This window comes from Stegodyphus dumicola, chromosome 3 (genome assembly GCF_044657685.1).
Source record: "Stegodyphus dumicola isolate Sdum_Otavi_A_Nest chromosome 3, ASM4465768v1".
NCBI classification, from domain to species: Eukaryota; Metazoa; Arthropoda; class Arachnida; order Araneae; family Eresidae; genus Stegodyphus; species Stegodyphus dumicola.
Genome location: NC_140770.1, coordinates 128,468,561 through 128,490,072, shown reverse-complemented (window position 1 = coordinate 128,490,072; position 21,512 = coordinate 128,468,561). Strand labels below are relative to the sequence as shown.

Below are 21,512 nucleotides of genomic sequence, written 5' to 3'. Positions count from 1 at the left end.
ATTATCATTATCTTTGAGTGGATACACATCAAATTATGAACGCTTGGTTAGAAACAACCAGACGCAAACTTCCCATCAAGAGTAGGAGAATAAAATAAATTTTAATCTGCTCTTTTCTACGTCTGCTTTTCAATAAATAAATGTTATTAATAAAACATTATGTTGGTTAATAAGCCCCCATTGTCATAGTACACAAAAGTGGTCTCAAACTCGCGGCCAGCGGTCTGCATGCGGTCTCGAAGCAATTTTACGCGGCCTGCGAATGCATATCAGTATGTATTTGTTGCAAATATGATACTTAACAGTTTTAGAGACGTAAAAGATATGGATTGAGGTTATGTGCGCGACTGCTATTGAAGAAACAGAGGTAGAATGAATATTATCTTTGCCACTCTATGTTTATACGTCGCATGACCACATGGACCACCCTTATAGGCCACGTGACCAAAGTAAGGTGGAAGACTTTTCCACGCTGGTATAGTCGTTAAATTTAGTTTGCTAGTCGACAGCTGGTAGCGCTTCAGTAATTTGGTGTTTACGATTAAAAGTAAGTTATTTAGTGGTCAATACACTACTGGAATTACCTAACTACAATATCGTTCTAAAATTTAATATTTAGCTGTTAATGCGTTTAAATTACGAAGTATTATCAGAAAAAATTTCTTGCAGGTACCAACCTTTAGACTTCAGATAGAAAATAAATTTTAATTTTTCCTTTGCATTATTATTGTTTATGCACGCTTTGATAAATATTTAATATGTGAAATTTAAACTTTAGTTCCTTTGTTTCGTTAAAAATGTTTTTTTTTAATTTTTTGAAAAAGTTGTTCTGGCCCGCTGACTCTTTTCAGATCGTGCATGTGGCCCGCATGAAATTTGAGTTTGAGACCGTTGGTACACATGAGATAAGTTTGAATGTGTTAAATGTCAACATTTTAGGGGGCAGATCGCGATACATTTAAAATCATATATAGCTGTAAAGGTATTTAAAATATATATATATACAGAAGTTGGCCTGTTCTGTAAAAAAAATTATTAAACATGGTATTTCCTTTGATTGCCTCTTGTTCAATTTTTTTTTAATAAAACAAGGTAATTTAGAAAGAATCCCTCCGAATTTTTGTAGTTTAATAAAGTCATTAAATAAATGAGGATATTATATGAGAGCAAAGGGAAAATGTTAAAAATTATTAATATAAACAATAGAAGGAGCTAGTTTGTCATTTAAATACAGGTGCTCGCATATGTTTTCGGAAACTTGTGTTTTTCAGTTTTATTTGCAAATATCAATTACTAATATTTGGGAAATCACTTTTTCTTTCAAATATAATATTGCCACATTTTTAAAAATCTGCTTGTTTTGAAAAAGTTTATTCAAAACGTTTTTGGTTAAAAAAAATGTTATTATTCAAAATAGTCTGAAAATGAATTCACATAAGTATTCAGACACTTTGAACAAACAGTTCATATTTAATAAAAACGTGAAAGTAACAGGACATTATTTAATTAAAATTGCACTTTTCATGCACTTTGGCATGACTTTAACAACTTTTTTTTTTCCCTTAAAAATGTTTCATTTTTCTTTAAGAATTGTTTTTAGTAGAGCTTTCGAAGAAATATCTTGTTTTCTATTTTTCTTCCAATTCACTCCATACACGTTTGATAGAATTTAGTCCGAAGTCTTGATAACTACAGGAAGATTGTACGTAATAACTACAAGCGAATGTTTAGATCCGTGATCCTGGTAGAACTTGAATTTGTTTGCATTCCAAGTTTTTTTGATGATGTTATAGATCTTCATAAAGAGTAACTGTAGATTTTTACTGATCCATATTACTTTGTATAAAAATAAAATTTTCCATCCCAGAAGCAGCGAATATCTCCAAGCCATTGCGTCTCTACCCCTCATACTTAACAGGCGTGCTTTTTCATATTTAATTCTTCATTCGTCTTTTGCCACACAGCAGTTCGTCCCTCGGACCCAAATATTAAATTTTGACTCCTGAAATATAGCATTGTTTTAATATGATAAATCTTTGCTTACCGTATATTTTGCGAATGCCAGGCGTATTTTCTTTGTTTTCTTGTTGACGAAGAATTTCTTTCTTGACGATCTCCTACTGCACCATTGTGCCTTAATGACTCTTCAAAGTTTCAGGGTTAACTTTTATTACAAATCATTCTTCTAAATTCGCTGCAAATTTTACAGCACTAATTTTTGCGTCTTGTTTGATTTTTTCTAGATTAAATCTTCGATTTCTTCATGTTAATGTTAGCTTGGGATGTGGTCTAGATTTAAACGCATTTTTAACTGTTCCACGCAAATTTGCATCGTTTTATAGCATCAAAGATATTTGAAGGCTTTACATCAAGGGTATTTTTTTCATATTTTGAGCACTTTTGCCGTCTTTAACATGATGAATTATTAAATCTCTAACACAACTTGTTATTAGTTCTTAACGTCTTGTAGGCTGTATTCAGATGTTTAACAGTTAATATTATTTTGCTAAACAAATAATAATTTCCAAATGCAGTTGATTATTCTTGTGATTTATTTTTATTTAAAACAAAAAATATGACAAGAAACACCGTCTTCCAAACAGAGACAACAAAATTTTTTTAGTGTTCGAATTATTATGTGATTACTGATACACCCTTTCTGAATAAATTATTTTATTACCCAGAATACTTTTTTGATATTTATTTTACATAAGCAAGGCTTAAAATAGAGGGAACATCTGAACATCTTAAAATATTGGAAAACATCTGAAGTCTCTAATTCAATATTATAGAAGATCTACGCAAATAAATTTTAAAAAATGTAAGTTTCCGAAAACAAATATGAGCCACTATATTTATTTTTGAGAAAAACTGAAAAAGGCGTTCTATTCTAAAGAACAATTTTTGTCTCATATTGTCGTTTGTACGATGCCATTAAGACACAAGCTAATAACAATGATGGAAAATTTAATAATTATTTTGTAACCTTAAGAAAGAAATAATATTTATGCCCAGTTTTTAAATTTTAAAATATGCATGTTAATAAGATGAACGCTTTTAGATTTAAACCATGCTGGTAATATTTATAATTATTTTATTATATTCAATTATTTCATTCTTGAAAAATATTTTAAAAGTTCTTTGTTGCTCGTATTAACAATGGATCCTTTAGCGTAAAAGCGATGTAGCGTGTCATAAGATAATCAGTTATATTACTAAGTAAAATAGCATCATAACGCTGCATTCGGAAAATTTAGTAGCCTTTTTATTCATATTGTATATGTTTATATTTGAATTAAAAATTATTACTATTTATTGAAATGTACTTAATAATAATTCTATATATTTAATACTTTATTTTAAGGTTAAGGCCTGTGCCGCCTAGGAAACCTCCAGAATTACCTAAGTTCTCCCCATCGGAAGCTTGGCAGGCTCTAGGGTCTGATGGGCTAGGTAGTAGCAATCAATCTACAAGCGATGACGGCCATGAATCTGTACCTCCATATAAGAAAGGTCTTGCTTCACGTAACCAAACTGAAGATAGACCTCGCAGACTATCTGACATGACATTTGGAGCATATGAAAACCGAAATAGTGACGTGTTTAAACATCGTAGTATGAGCGACAGTCACTGGACTCCTAGACAGGACTTAATGGATGATTCCGATGTTAGCAGCGAAGATAGCGAAGAAGCAGTTATACCAAGAATCCGACCTAATCCCGGTGAAATTTCTACGAGGTTTTCTTTGCCAACTGTAATGTTTTCTAACATGAGGCCTATAGGTTCTGAACTGAAATCCAGTACTCCTCAGTCGTCTTATATGAGTGACAATTCAAAAAATAAACAGCCGAAGAAAAAAACATTCAAGCATGTGGATACTACCTCTGATCAAAGCGTTGCACCTGGCTTCAGGCGATTCCTTAGCAAAAGAAATAAATATCCAAGTGAGGAAGATGTAGCTGTCTCAGATTCCAATTGGACATTCGGACAGTATGGTCTTCAAAAGCGGGGGAAGCAATATTCTTCGGATCTCATACTATCAGACAAAAAGAAATATGAACTGCTGGTAAAAAGCAATCTCAGCGATTTTTTAGGGGATATACTTGTCACGAAAGCCAACGATATGAGAAATCAAATGAAGTCTTCCGATTCTGGCAATTCTAACTTTTCATTTTACTCTACTGAGGGTCAGATTATGTATTTACCCGAAAAAGGTGGATTTGTAAAAGAGGATGAGTGTTCACCTCCCACTAAAGGTAGGGTATATAATATGAGACGTAGATTTGATGCCAATATTGAAACTCAAAGACCTAATTTTGGCATCAAAAACAGTAAGAAAAAATCTAATCCCGTAGATATAGACTTGGGTCGAAAGAGAGATTTGGAACTTGCCAAAATGTTGGAAGATGAGGTGAGAAAAAGGAGAAATAAGGAAAAGATCACGATACGACAACAACTACAAAGAATGAAAGATCTACATTCTGATGACGAAGAAGATGATGACTTTGATGACGAAGCGTACTTTACAGAACCGAAATCAAGGGAAGAATCTCAATCACCTTTCTTCATATCGGGTCATCCGAGACATTCAGCAACATCTGAAATGGGAATAAAGGCTTCTCCATTTCGAAATATAGGAGGTGTAACTGCAACTGATTCTTCACGCTTAAGTCATTGGCAAAGTTCGCCAGCTCTACTAGAGGATAACATTTTAAAGAAAGTTGTTCAGCCTATGAATAAAGGTATGTATACCAAGACCATCTCTAAAGTTAAAAATGTTTTAATAAAACCATAGCTTAATTGTATTTATCTATATAAATTAACGATTTCTTCTTATCCGCGACTTATGCTTCCAAAACCGATCGTGGATATGTGAACTGTGGATAAAAAGAACGTTATACAGGGTGTTTACATAAAGTCAGGGCAAATTTTAAGAGATGGATTTTATCGAATACACCAAAACAATCTTTTTTTTTCCTTTGTGGTCGAAAATGATGAGTAAAAGCAACATAGGATCTCACTTACACCACAGGAGCACGCTTGGGAGAATGTGAAAGTTCTTTACATTATCTCTTCATTGAAGGTCAACTGGAGATAGGCATTAGATCCAATCGACCAAATCCAGATAGTGATGAATTAGCGTTCATCTGTTCTGTTGTCAGTGCAGTTATTATTAGACTTTTTGAAGCGAGAAATCAGCTATACTCTTGCCAGAATTCGAAGCACGTATCTTCAACGTCAGCTGGTTGCGCTGACTATTTACACAAGGACAACACGTGCTGTGAAATGAGTCAATAATTCCTTTCCCGATGCATTCTTCCATACTTAAGGGCGAGTGAGAACTGCGAGATCCAAACAACCATATTCAAAAGGTGACAAATTATCAACCGCTACATTTTAGTTAGGACACCATTGTAGACATTATAAAATCGAAAAACCATTCCTAAGTAGAAAATGGGAAAAATTAGCTATGCCCTTGTCAGGATTCGAAACATTGATATTCCATTTGTCAGATGGATGCGCTGTTCACTTACACTAGAAAAGTAGGCATGAGGAAATGCGATAACTTCTTATAATGTAATTGAATATATGATTCCTAATATATTACTTCCTTTTCAATGGAAAATACTTTTTAGTTATGCTAGTTATATTTTTAAGGGTATTCTGAACTTAGCTTTAATACCGAAGATAAAGAAGTGTATCTTTATAGGATTTTTGTGAATTTATGCTGTTACTTTTTACGTTAGATCTAGAGGTTTTAGACAGGTTTGAAACTTTGTTTTGAATCCTTCGATGGGTAACATGAAATAGTCTTGTGAATTCAAATGAGAGATTAAAGTTAATCCCTAGCGCATTACAAGTATATCACTAAGACTTACATAATACCTTTGAAAACATTCTGAACTGATAACTGTAATTTAAACTTTAGAGGCAATTTACGTATATGCCTGACTGAGCAGCCATTCAGGCTTATCCAGCAGCGATCAATTTAACAGCTGAGCAAGTACACAAAGAAAAAAAATTAGGTAAATAATAATATTGAGCTACCTAGAAAGTATCATCAACATATTATAATAAAGTGAGCGTACTTGAAGTGTAATTATATTTTTATCTTAAAATGTAAGCTTAACATCTGACCTATTTTGCGAGATTTCAAAATAGTGTCGAAACTGTAATAAAACACATTAGTTTCCATTAAGCAAAGGAAATTTAGATAGGTCGAGATACATTTAAAAATAGAGTGATGTTTCATCGAATTTGTCAACTAACCAAAACGAAATGGCGTAACAATGTGTCTTAAGAAAGTCAGCATAGTTTGCATGACATTATGTAATTGATAGCTAGTAGCAAAAAAAGTATTCTGGAACTGATCTTCATGATTTAAAATATAAGCTTATATATAAAATAAAGGTTGAATATTGAGTACGATAACTGAATAAAATCCTTAATATTGTTCAATGAATGTAGACTTAATATTCCAAACATGGATTTTTTTTTCTAAAGGATTGATCAAAGAAAGCCTAAAATTGAGATCAATAAATAGAATTAATTTTAAGATTGGGCTTCTTTAAGTAACAACGTGTAACAGCTATCGTGAGTGTTACATCAGTTTTTACTGAGTACAGAAGGCTTGACGACAGAGGCTGTCTAATTTAGGTAGCCAATAATTTATATATCTTCTACGTTATCGTCATAGGGCAGAATCCTATGGGCGTAGCCATTGGAGTGCTGGGAGGTGCATTTGCACCACCCTATTTCCATCATTACCCTATCATTCACCCTATCCATGCCACTGGAATGCAGGGAGGTGCATTTCTACTTTAAACAAATGCATTGTTTTGTTTTCTCTGTTCCGATATTAAACTGCAAAACCTGCCGAAAATTTGCTCTTTGTCTTATTCTGATAGACCTTTTTCAGTGCAAAAATTCAAAACCCACAATTTTAATCCTATCTTGATATCACACTTCGTCATATTAATAAGCAGCAGGTCGGTTTGTCACTTGACTAGGGATAGCTATTTATCTACTCTCACCTTAACCCTTTTACTGTGAATTAAAAAAAAAAAAACATTACCCCGTTTTCTATCCAAATGAACAAAATATATCATAAATAAGGTAAATTTATCATTTGGGATTTTTTTTTTTTTTTTTTTTTTTTTTTTGACAAAAGGTTTTCAAGCCAAAGGCTGGGACACATATCACCCAGCCGTAGTTTTAATGGTGGGATACATATGTCCCACACGTAGCGATCGACATACTATAAGCACACCTATTATTCTGCAAAACTTTATTATATAAAATAGATTTTACGTCGTATGGTACAGGGTAAAGCATCCTTTGCATAACTCAACATTACACATTGGGGCAACTCATATTTGTTCTTTTCTCTGTGTTCATTTGTGTACAATGACCACAACAGCGTCTTGATTTTCCAACTATTGGAAAATGGTCCCCAACATTTAAAAGATTCTAAGTACTTTTTAACCTAGCAGTAATTTTTAAACTTTTAGTGTGGCATGTATGCCCCGTTAGTAGTCAAATGGTTAGAAGATAGAAACTGACTGATAGAACTTAGTGGACATGTATGTTCTGTTAGTAATCAAATGGTTAGATCTGGTAGTTTTGGTAATTGGTTGCAACTGCAGGAGTTTTCTGTGGGCAGTATTAGCTTTTTTTGACAAATGAGTGTATCATTTTCTCAGAACCCTTGGGGGAGGGCGGGGTCAAAGGGAAGCTTATTTGGGAAAAATTAGGGCCTATGCCCAGTGCCGTCTTAACAGCATTATGGACCGCTGGGCTAACCATTATGCTGGGGCTCAGTGTTGCCAGAAAATTTTCAACTAAAGTAGCAAATGCAGACTAAAAAAGTCACAAAAGACGCAAATGACGTCCGAGATCACGTGATTTTGTGAAGTCATAGTTACGCAGCTCACATGACCTCTGACGTCATCACAAATTTACCGTCTATTGTCTCTGTAAGTTACAGACTGTATTAGATTCTTAGTCTTTTTAATTACGTATCTTAGCTTTAACGAAATTTTTAAAACTACGTTGCTCATTTTCAATTGTTTAAATATCCATTTCTTTTTTAATTAATTCTCATTTAATTTAGGTTTCAAATTTTAAATTAATTTGCGGATATCCATTCTTAATAGATACCTCACGTTTAGACTGTTAGCTCTTTTGTATTAAACTTTTTGAGTTGGCAGTTAATTTTTTTAATTCATCGTTTTTTTGCTTAATTGTGAGCATTTTAATTGAAGATGCCTTTCAGTGAGTTTTCCGTTCTGTGTAATGGATCTGTTTCAGATTTTGATTGCTTAAGAAAGCCTTGTTCTTTCACTGTTAAATTTATTTTTGTTGTTATTTAAAAAAATGCCGCTACTGTGATTTTCAAGTCATTTCTATTGCTTAGTTCTTAGCAATATTATAATCAGAAGTATGAATTTAATTTATTTCTCTGTTTGGGTACCCAATATATGGCGCCCAAGCTGCAAGTTCTTTGGTTCGATTCATTATCACCATAGAACTGGGGGGGGGGAGAGCTGACTTAAAAACAAAATGCACGGGGGACGAGGAAGGGTGGTGAGAGGTCCCGAATCATTTTTTTTCTTTTTACTTTTTTCACTTCCCTTACCCCTTTCTCGTTATACCGGCGTCATGCTGTGCAGTCTTGAAAAAGAAAGCCTAATCTAAATAAGATTGCCATATGTCAACTTCTATTTAAGCCTAAATAAACTATTTTTAATATGAATTATATTTAATTGATAATTTTTTTTAAAATAAAAGCATTTTACGATACATTAAAAAATCTTTGAAGTCGCAAAAAATAGCATAAGGAAATGATGGATGTCGCAAAATCGCAAATACTAAAATTAGTAGCACAATTTTGTCAAAAGTCGCAAATTTGCGCAAAATCGCACGACCTGGCAACAATGCTGAGGCCCCTACGAAGACATCTCACAGAAATGAAATGTAATTACCGTGGGTTTCCTATACTCGTGGGCCCCCGGGTAAGTGCCTATTGGACCCATAGGTTAAGATAGGCCTGACTATGCTATATATGAGAGTCTCGGATCTCTTTGCAGGGTTAATAAGAAAATAAATTGTTGCAAGCTCAGGTTTAATTTCATTCATTACGATATTTTGATTGTAGAGTGCGGCAAAGCGTTAAATATAACCACTCCATCAGCTGATGATGGAGTGCCCGGTGGATGGAAACGATGATGGAGGACTGAATGGGATCAAAACCCCGGGGACTTAGTCGACGATCTCCAATCTAGCTCCACCACAACCGAAGGAACAGACACAACAGTACCAGCACGGTTCCTGCCAAGCCTGAACCTACCTGAGTACAATACTCGGGCTCTAGTCCTGTGAAGTCATTATATACCCCCGTGGTCGGGACTGCCTAGGTACAGATCTTGAAAAACGACAGGCATTTCGCGTACGCTTGCAGCCGCAATGGATAGTCGTGCAACGAGGTCCTCCAGTGAGTCAACGGGAGTCTCGTAAATGATGCTCTTCAGACGGCCCCATAAAAAATCCAAGCTGGATAAATCTGGCGAACGGGGTGGCCATCGAACGGGTCCACCACGGCCAATCCATCGGCTTGGAAATGTTCCATCCAAGTAATTGCGGACCCGCACGTGGTTATGGGCTGGTGCACCATCATACTGGAACCACATGCGATCACGAACGACAGCTGGAACATCCGGTAGCACCTCTTGCAGGAAAATATGATAACATAAGCCATTTGTACGTGCTGGTAAGAGGTATGGGCCTATGAGGTAGTCGTTAACAATATCCGCCCACACATTCACGGAGAAGCGAGTTTGGAATGCATGTGGACGTGTGCCGTTTGGATTATGAGTTGCCCACACGTGCATGTTGTGGGTATTGAAGATGCTGTCCTGTGAGAAAGTTGCCTCGTCCGTGAATAGCACACCCGAGGGAAATCCGCCTGCGCCACACACTGCTGCAAGAACCAATGACAGAAATGAACTCGAAGAGGGTAATCTGTCTCTTGCAAGGCGTGGACTCTCTGCAAATGGTATGGGTGCAAACCATTTCCATGCAATACTCTCCATACGGTGGAATAACTCAGATGCAGACGACGTGTAATAGCTCTTGTACTTGTCTGAGGTGATTGATGCCCAATGTTAAAGATGGATTCTTCAATGCGTGATTGTCGTGCACTTCTTCCCCTCCTAGTGTCAGAAGTGGCTTCAAATGACCCGTTTTCACACAGAGACCGATGCAAACTCGAACATTGTGTGCTTCGGCATACGCCTGTTCGGAAACCGTTCCTGGTACAACCGTAGCGCTACTTTGCCGTTCCAATTAGCAGCACCATACATGAGATGCATGTCAGCTTTTCTCCTGTGCTCACCTATCACGCTTGACATCAGAGTTGCGAATGATTCTCTGATGCATCGGACCGCGGTTTGTCCGGCTCACTACCGCCTTCTACCGCTTGCACTGCCAGCCAACCACAGCTGTAATTTCTATTAGTGTTAGTGTTCCCTTTTTCGAACATTTATTGTGAATACTGTATTGCTGCAAAGAAGCACTTTGCGTTGATTTTGTACATAAACATATTTTCCTCTAGTGTCGCTTTAAACATATTTTCCTCTAGTGTCGCTTTTTTGCGACACTAGAGGAAATTATCATCGGCAACAGAAAGGAAGATGTTTTAGGAAATTTTTCTTCCAAGTTTTCAACTAGGAACATTTTAGATACAATTTAGAAAAGGCTTATTGAAGCAATGGGGCTGGTTCAGTGTCAGCTTAAAGTATATAGTACTATGTGCTATAATTAAGAAAAGTAAACGAGAATGTGCAAGGCACACATTGCTGCCAAACAGCGACTGAAACTAATAATTAACTAAACTTTATACTTACTACACATATAGCATATACAGGGTGAAATTAAAAATGTTTGATAAAAAAATGCAAAGGCAGTAAACGGGACTGAAATAAGCAGATTTTTTAATGGAATGTGGTTGCTGGGATGGTACAGGGCGCTGTTGAGCAGTAAATAAAAGCATTTCTGGCGTAAAGTTTTACTTCCCGTGCGGATTTCTAGTGGTTTGCATTGTTGCAGAAACATAGAGCTTGCTGATCTTCATTTTATTTATGCGGCTGAAGACAGAAACAAAACAGCTTGCTCAAAAGAGCTAAACGGCCAGGTTTTGAAAAACGGCCAAAATTTGGTAAATTACATTAAAAGTCCTCAAAACTCTTTATTTGAAATATTATTTTACCATCTATCTAATGGTGAAAAGGTCTAAAAAATTATTAAAATAAAGATATGAGAAAAAATATCAATACGAAATTTAAAAACGCAGCTACGTCGAATTTTGAAACATTTCAGGTTATAATATATTGTATTGACATCGCTGGTATGTATGTGAAAATATTCAAAAATGTCCGTTTGATAGAAGATTTAAAATTCGGTTTTAAGGTTTGACCCAAACAAATAGAGAAACCAAGTAAAATATAACTTTGTAAAGCAAATTCATAAAAATAAAATTTAATATGATTTTTTAATTATTTGCATCGCGTTTTCACATCTTGAATTAATTTTCAGTTTCTTCATATAGTAGAATCCTAGTGGTCAAATAACAAGAGAAAAGTTTAAGTAATTTGACCAGTTTGAAATCCGAAGCACGGGCACTTTTCTCTTTGTGTATAATATGGATACCAGTTTCCTTTATAAAGGTATCCACAAAAAGCTTCCCCAAAAAGAATATGTATTATTAAGAAGGAAAACTTCTCCGCAGCAGGAGTGGCTTCTTTCCAACGTAGAAGGAAACGGCTGCGCATGCGCAAAATATCTGTCGCCAAAGTTCGAAGGTCACGTTTTTCAAGAGTCCATAAAATGAATATCGTTTTAAATTTCTTTAAAATTAAAGGAAAAGAAATTTTTTCGCGCAAGTAAATTAATTAATGGATTAGTTATTTTGAACCAAAAAAAGTACGAAAATGAGAGTCTAAATTATGACGAAAAGTCAAAGAACGTTTCTTCTAACATGTGTTCTTCAATTTCCTGTGCACATCGCGGAAGGAGAAATTCTCGCCGCCAGGTTCCGTCGTCAAACCCCTTGGCGAATTTCCCCTCCTCTTTCCAGCGGCGTAATAGCAAACCGGTTTACATTATTTATGTCCATGGTACCTTTACTTCTTTACATAGACGTTCTTTGGCTTCCCTTCCAATAGGCAAGTAGCTCTTGCCTGCTTTACTGTCATCATATAAATAAAAACAGTCCCTTATATACTTCAATACACTTTTTTTATGCGAATGATTTTTTTCTCAGAATCTCTCTACTATATAAAATTCTAATTTGTTGCGTTGCATGGTTATATATTTTTATTTTCCCACTTGTCTATGTTTATTTATGTTTCTATAGAAGTAAATCAGCATCCCAAGCTTCATCGAACACCGGATCCACATAATAATATGGATAATAATAATAGCAAATGTAGCAGCATTATCCCTGTATAAACTTTAATACATCAGTTCTTTCCTTTATATGAGAGTACTAATTGTTCATTCGATTCTGTCATTACATTATTTCTATCAAAAACTAAATCATATTAATTTTCATTTCTCTATTTCAAATTAATTTAAGTTGCCCTAAAATATAATTAGTCATTCTCTAATCATTAAACCTTTTCAACTTCTTTGGGATCATCTAGAACCTTTGAATCTGAGTAGTCGCCGAAAGCTTTAATGTATGCGTTATCGAATTTTTGCATTTCGAATTCTTCAACCGTGGTCTGATATGAATGTTACTTGTAGCAAGTTTATATTATTTTCCGCTATAACTTTACAGTAAAAGAATTTGAATATGCTACAACTATGTCAGGACTACATTAATGGATTTTTAACGCTCGTGAAAGAACATCGTAAAGCAACAGATATTTTATGTCAGGATATTCTGCCGTCGACGGGTCTGTAGCTAAAAACATTACCATTTATACAAATTCATGCAAATACCGAAGATTGTAAGAGCAACAAATCTTTCAAATGCTTCTACATCTAAAGTTGACGAATTTTAGAAAAGATCTCTATTAATTACATATCTAGATTCTTGATAATTTTGTCAGCTGGGAAACGATTTTCCAGCGTATTTTCAGATTTATCAGTATTTTTTTTACTGTTATTTTCCTGTGGTTATGTTAAATATACCACACTTAAAGTTTAGCAGAAAGATGCAGTGTTTCTTTATTTTTGAGACTCGGAAAATTTTGAAAAGTGAGATAGAAATTTATAACAATTTTTGGATGTAATAAGTAAATATTGACAATATGAAAGAGCTAAAAATGAGAATACTTCGTGACAATTCCCAGTTCCTCCTTCTCCACAAACAAAAATTGGTCTTCTTATTTCTATGATGCTCACCAGCCGTCGAACCCTTTGCCGTCGAACGGCCAGTCGCTGAACACTTTTAGTTTAACTCGGGTTCCAATTCCAGCGATAGGCTGACTGCATGAGCGTTTCCGTATGAGCTAGTTTCCATTTCGTCCACGAAGGCATCCCTTCGCTTTGGCAAATAGTCCTCGTGTGCCTTACCATAATGGAATAAAACAAACCAAATCTTATTTCTTTGCATCAACCATGTACTAGGGGTACTATGAAGTACCTTAAACAGAATAAAAATTTGGTTGCGCTCAACGGTGACTGATGATCATTTGAATGCCTGCATATGTATTGAGATACATCGAAAGCTAGTTCAAGAGAGAAGAATTGAAATAAGTGGAAAGTTCTAGAGAGGTTTAGCACAGACAGAGTTAAAATTATTGCAGTATAAGTTAAAGATTAAAATAAAGTTAAGGAACTTTATTCCTGTTCTCCAAACTTCAGCAATCTGCTTTCATATTTATTCTAGCCAATCGTTTATTATTCCTTTTTTTTTTCGATTAGGACAAAAATGTGATTATTCAATTACAGCTATCTGCTTAAAGGGAAAGGATATATCCGCGGAGGATTTTCTAAGAGATTTTCTAAGTCTTGTGTTTTATCTAGTTCGAATACTTGCGAAAATGCTTGTGCAATTACTCAGTTCAAGGTAATTCTATCTCTTGGGTCAGATTACTAATGCTTAGCTATCTTTCCACTCGACAACTGGCGGAATATTCCAGTCCAGTCTTACTTTAATTTATGAATCTGTTGAAGTCATTTGCAACCCCCAGGCTTGGATCTGGGCTACGCCCATACAGACTCCTGTTACGGCACAGGAGAGAAAATTTTTTAGTCGGAAATGCACTTGCTTGAACAAATTGAAGATCTTAAAGGACTATATTATTTTCAAAAGAATCTAGTTATCGGCTGCGATCATTGTTAGGTGTTATTCGATAGGAAGAGAGTTAAGCATCCGCTATCGTCATTATATGTTGTTTGGAATGGCGCAGTAGAAACGATATTTTCTAAATATTCAAATTTTTATGCATACCCAAGAACCGAAACTTTATATTGTGGGAAGATACCTCTTGCTCATATTACGTTCAAGTAGTGGAACTGTAACCCTCAAAAGAAGACTGTTATAGGATAAGACAGCTCAATTTATAGACTTAAGTCCACATGTAAGACGCACTAGACGTAAAAAAATCATATTATAGATTATTTTCCAGATAGTCATCAACCAGGTGGGCCCTATGTGGTCGTGCATTGTCGTTCGTTAAAATGAACTCAGGGCCAACAGCACCCCTGGAAAGTCGCACATAAGGCTTTCCTTCCTGTACCTCTCGGCATTCACGGAACCAGTGTGAAACACATGGAGAGGTGTGCGGGTATCTTTCATGATCTGTACTCAGACCATCACTCTTCCGCCGTCATAATGGTCTCTTTCCATGATGTTGCTGGATGATATCAGGTTCTAGGTTTCCTCCATATCAATAATCCCCAAGAATCAGGTTGTAAACTAAATTTGGACTCATCCATGAAGAGAACATTAGCTCACTGAAGCTGTGTCCAGTGTTGGTGTTGTATGCACCATTGTAAACGCTCTCTTTTGTGGGAGGAAGTGACTGGGATGCAGATAGCGGGTTTTCTGGCATACAAGTCCTGTCTCATGGAGCCTTCTGGTAACTGTCTTCTTTGAAACTGATGTTTCTGTGGCAGCAGTGAGGTCAAAAGGCAGTTTTGTGGCTGTAGACATCCTATGGCGCTTGGATGAAAGGACCAGATACCGGTTGTCATTTGTCTTTCGCGCGATCTTGACCTGGTTTACTGGATACTGTCCTGCTGTTTTTATACTGATTCCACAAATTAGAGATGACGCTTGGTGTTACATCCAGTTCTCTTACAACCTGAGCTTGGGACTGCCCTGTATCAAGCCTGCACACGATTCTCTATTTTACAACCTCATCTAAGCGATGATATATGGACATTTCTCGTAAAAAACAATAAGATTATTCAAGAAAGATATAAAAAACACTACTGTGGTGCAGATAGGAATGAGCTGAGCAGCTGCACGTGGACTTTATATCTTCTGCTGGCGTAGCGACGCCCAAAGGAATACATGAACTCATCTTAGTGACACAAGCGCCACAGTGACATTATATGGCAACCAACTGTCCAGGTTTTGTATGGTATTTTAGGAGAAATGTGGGAAAATGTTATGCATCTTCTAATTTTGTCCACCAGTGTATATTATCCTGCATATGCTGTAAGAAACACCACACTGTATACTGGTGTTTTTTCCCAATTGCAGTGTCACATATATGTTCTGCAAATATTTCTCGATGATATAATTTTTAGATAAAATGATACTGTTAAATGTACTGTACTGCGCTGATAAATATTTTCGATAAAATGGATGTTTTAAAATTTATAATATAATTATTATTTTCTCCAAATATCACCGAAAGCCTTCATTTAGTAATTCCATAATCGCTTTTTTCTTCTTCTTCTTCTTTTTTAATTTATGGAAACCAGCGTAGCAGCAGAAAACTTGCTTCAGAAAGCAACAATTTTTACAATATTCCACTAGTTTAATGAAATAATTTAATGGAACAAAAATTAGAGCTGCCAAGATATGCGAGGATGGGAGATTGAAAGGCTTAAACAAATCGTTTTTATTTGTTATTATTAGTTTTAATTTTCTACAATTTTTTTTATTCTGCTAGTTACTGTTTTAAATTACGGTAAAAAAGGAAAGATTATTGTGGAGTCATATTTGCATTACTAATAGTCGAATGTAATGAAGTTCAGAAATAAATTCTCAGTTTTCAGTGATATCAACTTTCGGTACATTCAAAAAGTATTTCAAAATTTTGATGCTACGTTTATAATTCTAGGTCGATTCTCCTCTTCCTCTGTGATGAGTTCCCCAGAGCCAGAAACATGGCTTCAGACGAGAAAAGTTGTCAACTCATGGCTAGAAAGACAACGAAATTTAGATGCTGAAAATGCGCAGAAGACTCAAAATCCTCATGGTTTCGGTCTTGCATCCAGTTCTAATTGCAGGTTAGCAACTTCAGCTGGAGACCTCGCCAATGATGGAGATATAAGTTCTTCACCAACACCAGTTCCACAGAAGAAAGAGAGAAGAAAAACGAACATCTACAAACAGCTAATGGACATAGTTCGCAAAGAAGAAAAACACCTTAAAAAATCGCAGTATGTTCCTACTTTTGCTAGATTTACGTTTTATAGTGCTTTTATTTTATTCTTTCCTTAACTTTTAGTTAGTTTAAATTTTTAAAAAGTAGATTCAATTATGAAAATGAAATTTATTCCATGAATTCGTACCTTAAAATATTCAGTACTTCTTGATTATAAAGCGTCGCGATATAATACGGTTTCGAATATTACGAAATTGTTGCTTAAAATAATACTATATTAACACAATTCCGAAATTATATATTCAGCAAAAATAAATTTATCGTAAAAAAAAATAATTTTAAAAAGCTACAAACTGACGAATCAACAATGAGAACGAAGCGGAAGAGCAATGACACACAGATAAGCATGTACAGGTATCGGAAGCTGTGATATGAAACCTAAGTCCAAGCAATTGTCTGTGATTAGAATTTTACAAAAAAATGTAAAAATCGTACAAACAGGTAAAATTTCGGAAATGTTTTTTTGAAAATATGCAGCAACCTTGCGACCGATCAGCATGCGCAATCAAGGAACCGGAGACAGAAATGCGCTTTCCTTTCATTTGGTAAGAGTTTATTTTTATTTATTTATTTATTTTTAAAGTTCTATTTGAACTTTATGTGGAGCAGCATTTTGTGAATACGACTAATTAAATGAGACAAAAGATGGTGATGCTATTTTCTAATTAATAAATTGAAACAAAACTGTGAGCATTTACTAAAAAAGTTATATACTTGGATGATTGCTGCCATTAAAAGAAATTCAAATTTCTTGTATAATATTGTCATTCATGACAAAATATTGGTATTTAAATTCAATTTTGAAACAGCAAATGCCAAAAGCAAACGATAAACTCTGAGCCTTAAAATTTTTTGTTAATATTTTTTTTGGGGGGAGGGGGGAAAGAAAGCAGACCAGAACTGCTTATAAAGAACTTGAACACAAGAGATCAAGTGTTACCGTTGCATTTTAATTGGATGTTTTAAAAATGTCTATATGAAGAATGATATAAGAATTCTCGATAAGAATGCTCTTGATATAAGGTTTATCATCTCCAAGAGTTAGGCACCAAAACAAGAGATTTATAGTATTTTGTCACTCTCTACTTAACAGACTTGCCGCTTGTGATTATTTTCTGTTTCTCCAAATTGCTTTTGCTTAGGTTTTTATTTTGATGACGTAAGCACCATCCAGAAAACTGTAAGGAAGGTTTTAAAGAGCATTCCTTTAATTCTGTGCTCGTAATCATTTTATGCATTGTATGGTCATGAAAAACAATGTACAGGTTTTGAAGGAAGTTACCTTCAATGAATCAAATTTCATAATTTATTTTTATCTAGCATAGTTTTCGTTTACAAACTGCCACACCATGAAAGTTGCTTAGCTTTTCACGGATAAAAAATTCATGAAAAATGCCTTCAAATAACTTTTCTCCTGCTAATTATAAATCTTCTACAAAGGATAGAATATGTTTAATTTCAAAGAAATACAAGTTCATATTAAATAAATATTGCATTATCTAATTTACCATTCTCTCTTTAGAAGAAACAACTATTTGACTACTGTTATTCTTTCTTTAGAAGAGACGACTGTGATCCAAATAGCCGAGAATCCTCTTACTCACAGAGAGAAAGCAGTCCATCCACTTGCTCAGAATCGTCTTCCACATCTTCATATTCATATTCGGATTCCTCCAGCTCGAAAAACAATGGTAAAAACGGTGTTCCAGCAAACAACGAATTCCACACTTCTGGTTATACTCAGTCTTCCTCTGGTGCTGCTTCCTTTCATGTGGCTTTTGTTCAACCTTACACGCCTAATAAAAGCTACCGACCTGTGCCATTTGATGTTGTGGCTTCCACTGCCAACGGCTGTCGTTTGCCAAGGTAATTTTGATATTAAAATATGTTTGCAGACAAATTATACTTAGTCATTAACTTTTATTAACATAAAATTATATGTTAAATAAGTGATAAAATTACATGTTGGTGATGATATGGTTACTGTTGATTATGGCCAAAGTTATTTCTAAGCTTGATGCATGAGTTAATTAGCAACAATTTTGGAAAAGAAGCATATGTACTTCCCGTACGTACAGTCAACTGTACATTTATCTACATGCAAGTTAAAAGTTAGATTTATTCCTTAAGAAAGTTCATGAAGGCTGCCACTTAAGGAAAGAGTGCTTTCATGGAAGCCTTTCTAAGTAAAATTGGATCACATTTAAGTTAGATGGGAGAACTATGAAAGCACTCAAGCAGCCTACCTGTTCACCAGTACTTGAACACAGGTTGAACAACCAGTATTTAATGGTCTTATTCCCTCGCTAAGTAATGGACATGCAAAATATTCATGATGATGTAGAACAAATCTGATGTAGATACCACATGACTTCCTTCTACAGCTTGCACATTTTTCGCTGTACTTCATTTAAACTCATACATTAAATTTCATACAAAGTAGTAGTGACAGCCCTGATAGTAACTACTATGGATATTTTACAAAAAGTGCAGGGAGCTTTGGACGTTCCAATACTTGGCAGAACAGTTTTCCGATGTTCAGCTAAAAAAGGCTTGCACGCAAGCCGCCCTTTATGAAGACTGCCATTAATGCCAAACTATCAATGCAAAAGACTGTGATGGTGTCATTAACAAGCCACTTGGACATCTGAATGGCATAATGAGGCATAAGTGGTGAATCTCGGTTTTGTTTATGTGATAATAGTCACCATTTGAGTCTGGAAGCATTGCAGAGATAAAGCCAACCTGACTACTATTGCTGTACATCACACCATTCATCAGTGTGGTATAATGGTTTGGGGTGTCATCAGTCATGATAGCAGGTCAGTTCTGTTACACATCAGCGGCACATTGATATGCTGATGAGGTGCTTCAGCCGTTTGGGCTACCTTACGTTCAGCGGCTGCAAAATAGTACAGCAGAACTACGTGATACCGCACATGAAATTCGTTAGCCAACAAGCCTTGCAGCATGTCCCATTGCTTCTTTGGCATGCAATGCCTCGAGATCTTTCGCCGATCGAACATATCTGAGACATGAGTGTTTGTCGTTTATCTACTCTGCCCCAGACATTATCAGAGGACGAACTTTTGAGGAGGGTTCAGAGTATATTGGCTTCCATACCTCAGGACATTTTATGCACATTAATTGAATCTGTACCTCATATGGTTGCAGCTTGCATCGCTGCAAGAGGTGGTCATACATCTTATTGATTCATTCCATATTTTAGCAATGTATAAATTTATCTTTTTCTAAACAACATATGCATGCTCTGTTTGCGTATCAACTGACATTACGTTTTACTCAATTTTTCATGGTGTTGCATTTTTTTTATGTTGAGCAGGGTACGTTTGGTACTGTCGATTGCAATAAAAAAGGGATATACTGACATCATGAAAAATTCCCATTTGAATCCATTCTACAATCTGTTTTGGGAAAAGAGTCCTTTATTCTGTCAGTACGTACAAGAAGACATGCAAAAAATCATCCAATGGATTTGGGAATGGTTAAAATGGATATTTTCGTTGAAATATGATACCCGAAATTTTACCTGCTTATATTTCCTTTACTTCATATGAGGAAGTAAAAAAAGTCAGGCATCATGTAGTATGCGATCTACCACTTTTAGTTATTTATTTCTTAGATAGTGCCATTAAAATGCTGCTTTTACATTTGAATGTGTGATAAAATGGCAGAAAAAAAAATGATTAAAACAACAATATCAATCCTGCTATCTAAGAAATAAATAATTAACTAAAAACAGTAGATCCCATACTACACAATTACCAAAACTTGTTGGATTTGATTTTTTTTTAAAATTTTTTTCACTATCTTTTCATAATCACTATTATTTTATTTTTTTCCAACGCATGCATCCTTCTTTATACATTACTAATCCACAAGCCAACGTATACTATACAATAGCGAAACACGCGACCAGTTCCTCCAAAATAACTGCGCAACCAACAAAATTTGGCAAACTGCCAATCAAAGCTAAATATTTCCTTTCATTTCCTCCAGACCAAGTAAAACTGTGATAAAAGAAATCGTACTAACAAATTCTGCTTCGCCGAGTTTTCTCGGGATAATAATTAACTGCAATATATACGAACCCGAGATAACTCGGGATAATCAGGCAAGTGGTTAATGTATGAACTGGTTTCCAATAAACATTGTATATGCAGAGAAATTCTTAAATTTAATGCTATTCATAAATAAAAAAGTAATTTATTTTATACATTAGATTTATAAATAGCTTTATGTGGCTATTGTATAATCAGTCTTCTTTTTTCTTAGACTTCAGGAAGAAGGAAAGCAAGTTCAAGCTGAAGTATCCTAAATTTGAAGAAGTCATCAAAATTTAATCATTTATGTCTGTATATTAATTGTACATTTCTAGATGACTACAGAGTTATTTAACAAAGAAGGTACTCAAGATGGTTAGTTTTAACAATAGTTAAAACAATTCTTGCAGAATCTATAAATAAAATATTGTTTCTTTTGGATAGGTTTTTCACATTTGCATTAATTTGTTACATGAAACATACTAATATACACATATTGTAAAAACTAAATTATGCAACTTGCAAAATTAAAAATAACCTATTATATTTTCTGTTACACAGGTTAGCAGTCATTTTTGACATGCGCATCAAGTGATTTCATGCATTTTTTTATTTTATTTATTTATTTATTTTTTTTTCACAAGTTATTCATGATGCTTTTATACACTTACAAGTAACAAATGCATCAAAGATTTTTTACATTGATTTTCATTCACTTTGGATGAATGAATGAAAAACCAAATTTAGTGATATTCTCACAAAAAAGTGCTTACACTTTTAATGAAGGTTGTTTTTTATATGCTACAAACTAATTTT

The 21,512-nt window shown here is 34.8% G+C and overlaps 1 protein-coding gene across 4 annotated transcripts in view; it reads left to right on the top strand.

Moving 5' to 3' along the window:
• The window catches only part of LOC118191459 (uncharacterized), a 212,975-nt gene extending 191,838 nt beyond the window's left edge, over nt 1–21,137 (top strand). For all 4 annotated transcript variants that reach the window (XM_085813304.1, XM_085813303.1, XM_085813302.1 and 1 more), the window contains 4 exons: nt 3,365–4,743; nt 16,306–16,627; nt 18,193–18,498; nt 20,929–21,137. In XM_085813304.1, coding sequence (XP_085669430.1) covers nt 3,365–4,743; nt 16,306–16,627; nt 18,193–18,498; nt 20,929–20,971 — 2,050 coding nt within the window. In that variant the 3' untranslated portion in view covers nt 20,972–21,137. The remainder of the gene's footprint in view (nt 1–3,364; nt 4,744–16,305; nt 16,628–18,192; nt 18,499–20,928) is intronic.
• The last annotated feature ends 375 nt before the right edge of the window (nt 21,138–21,512 follow it).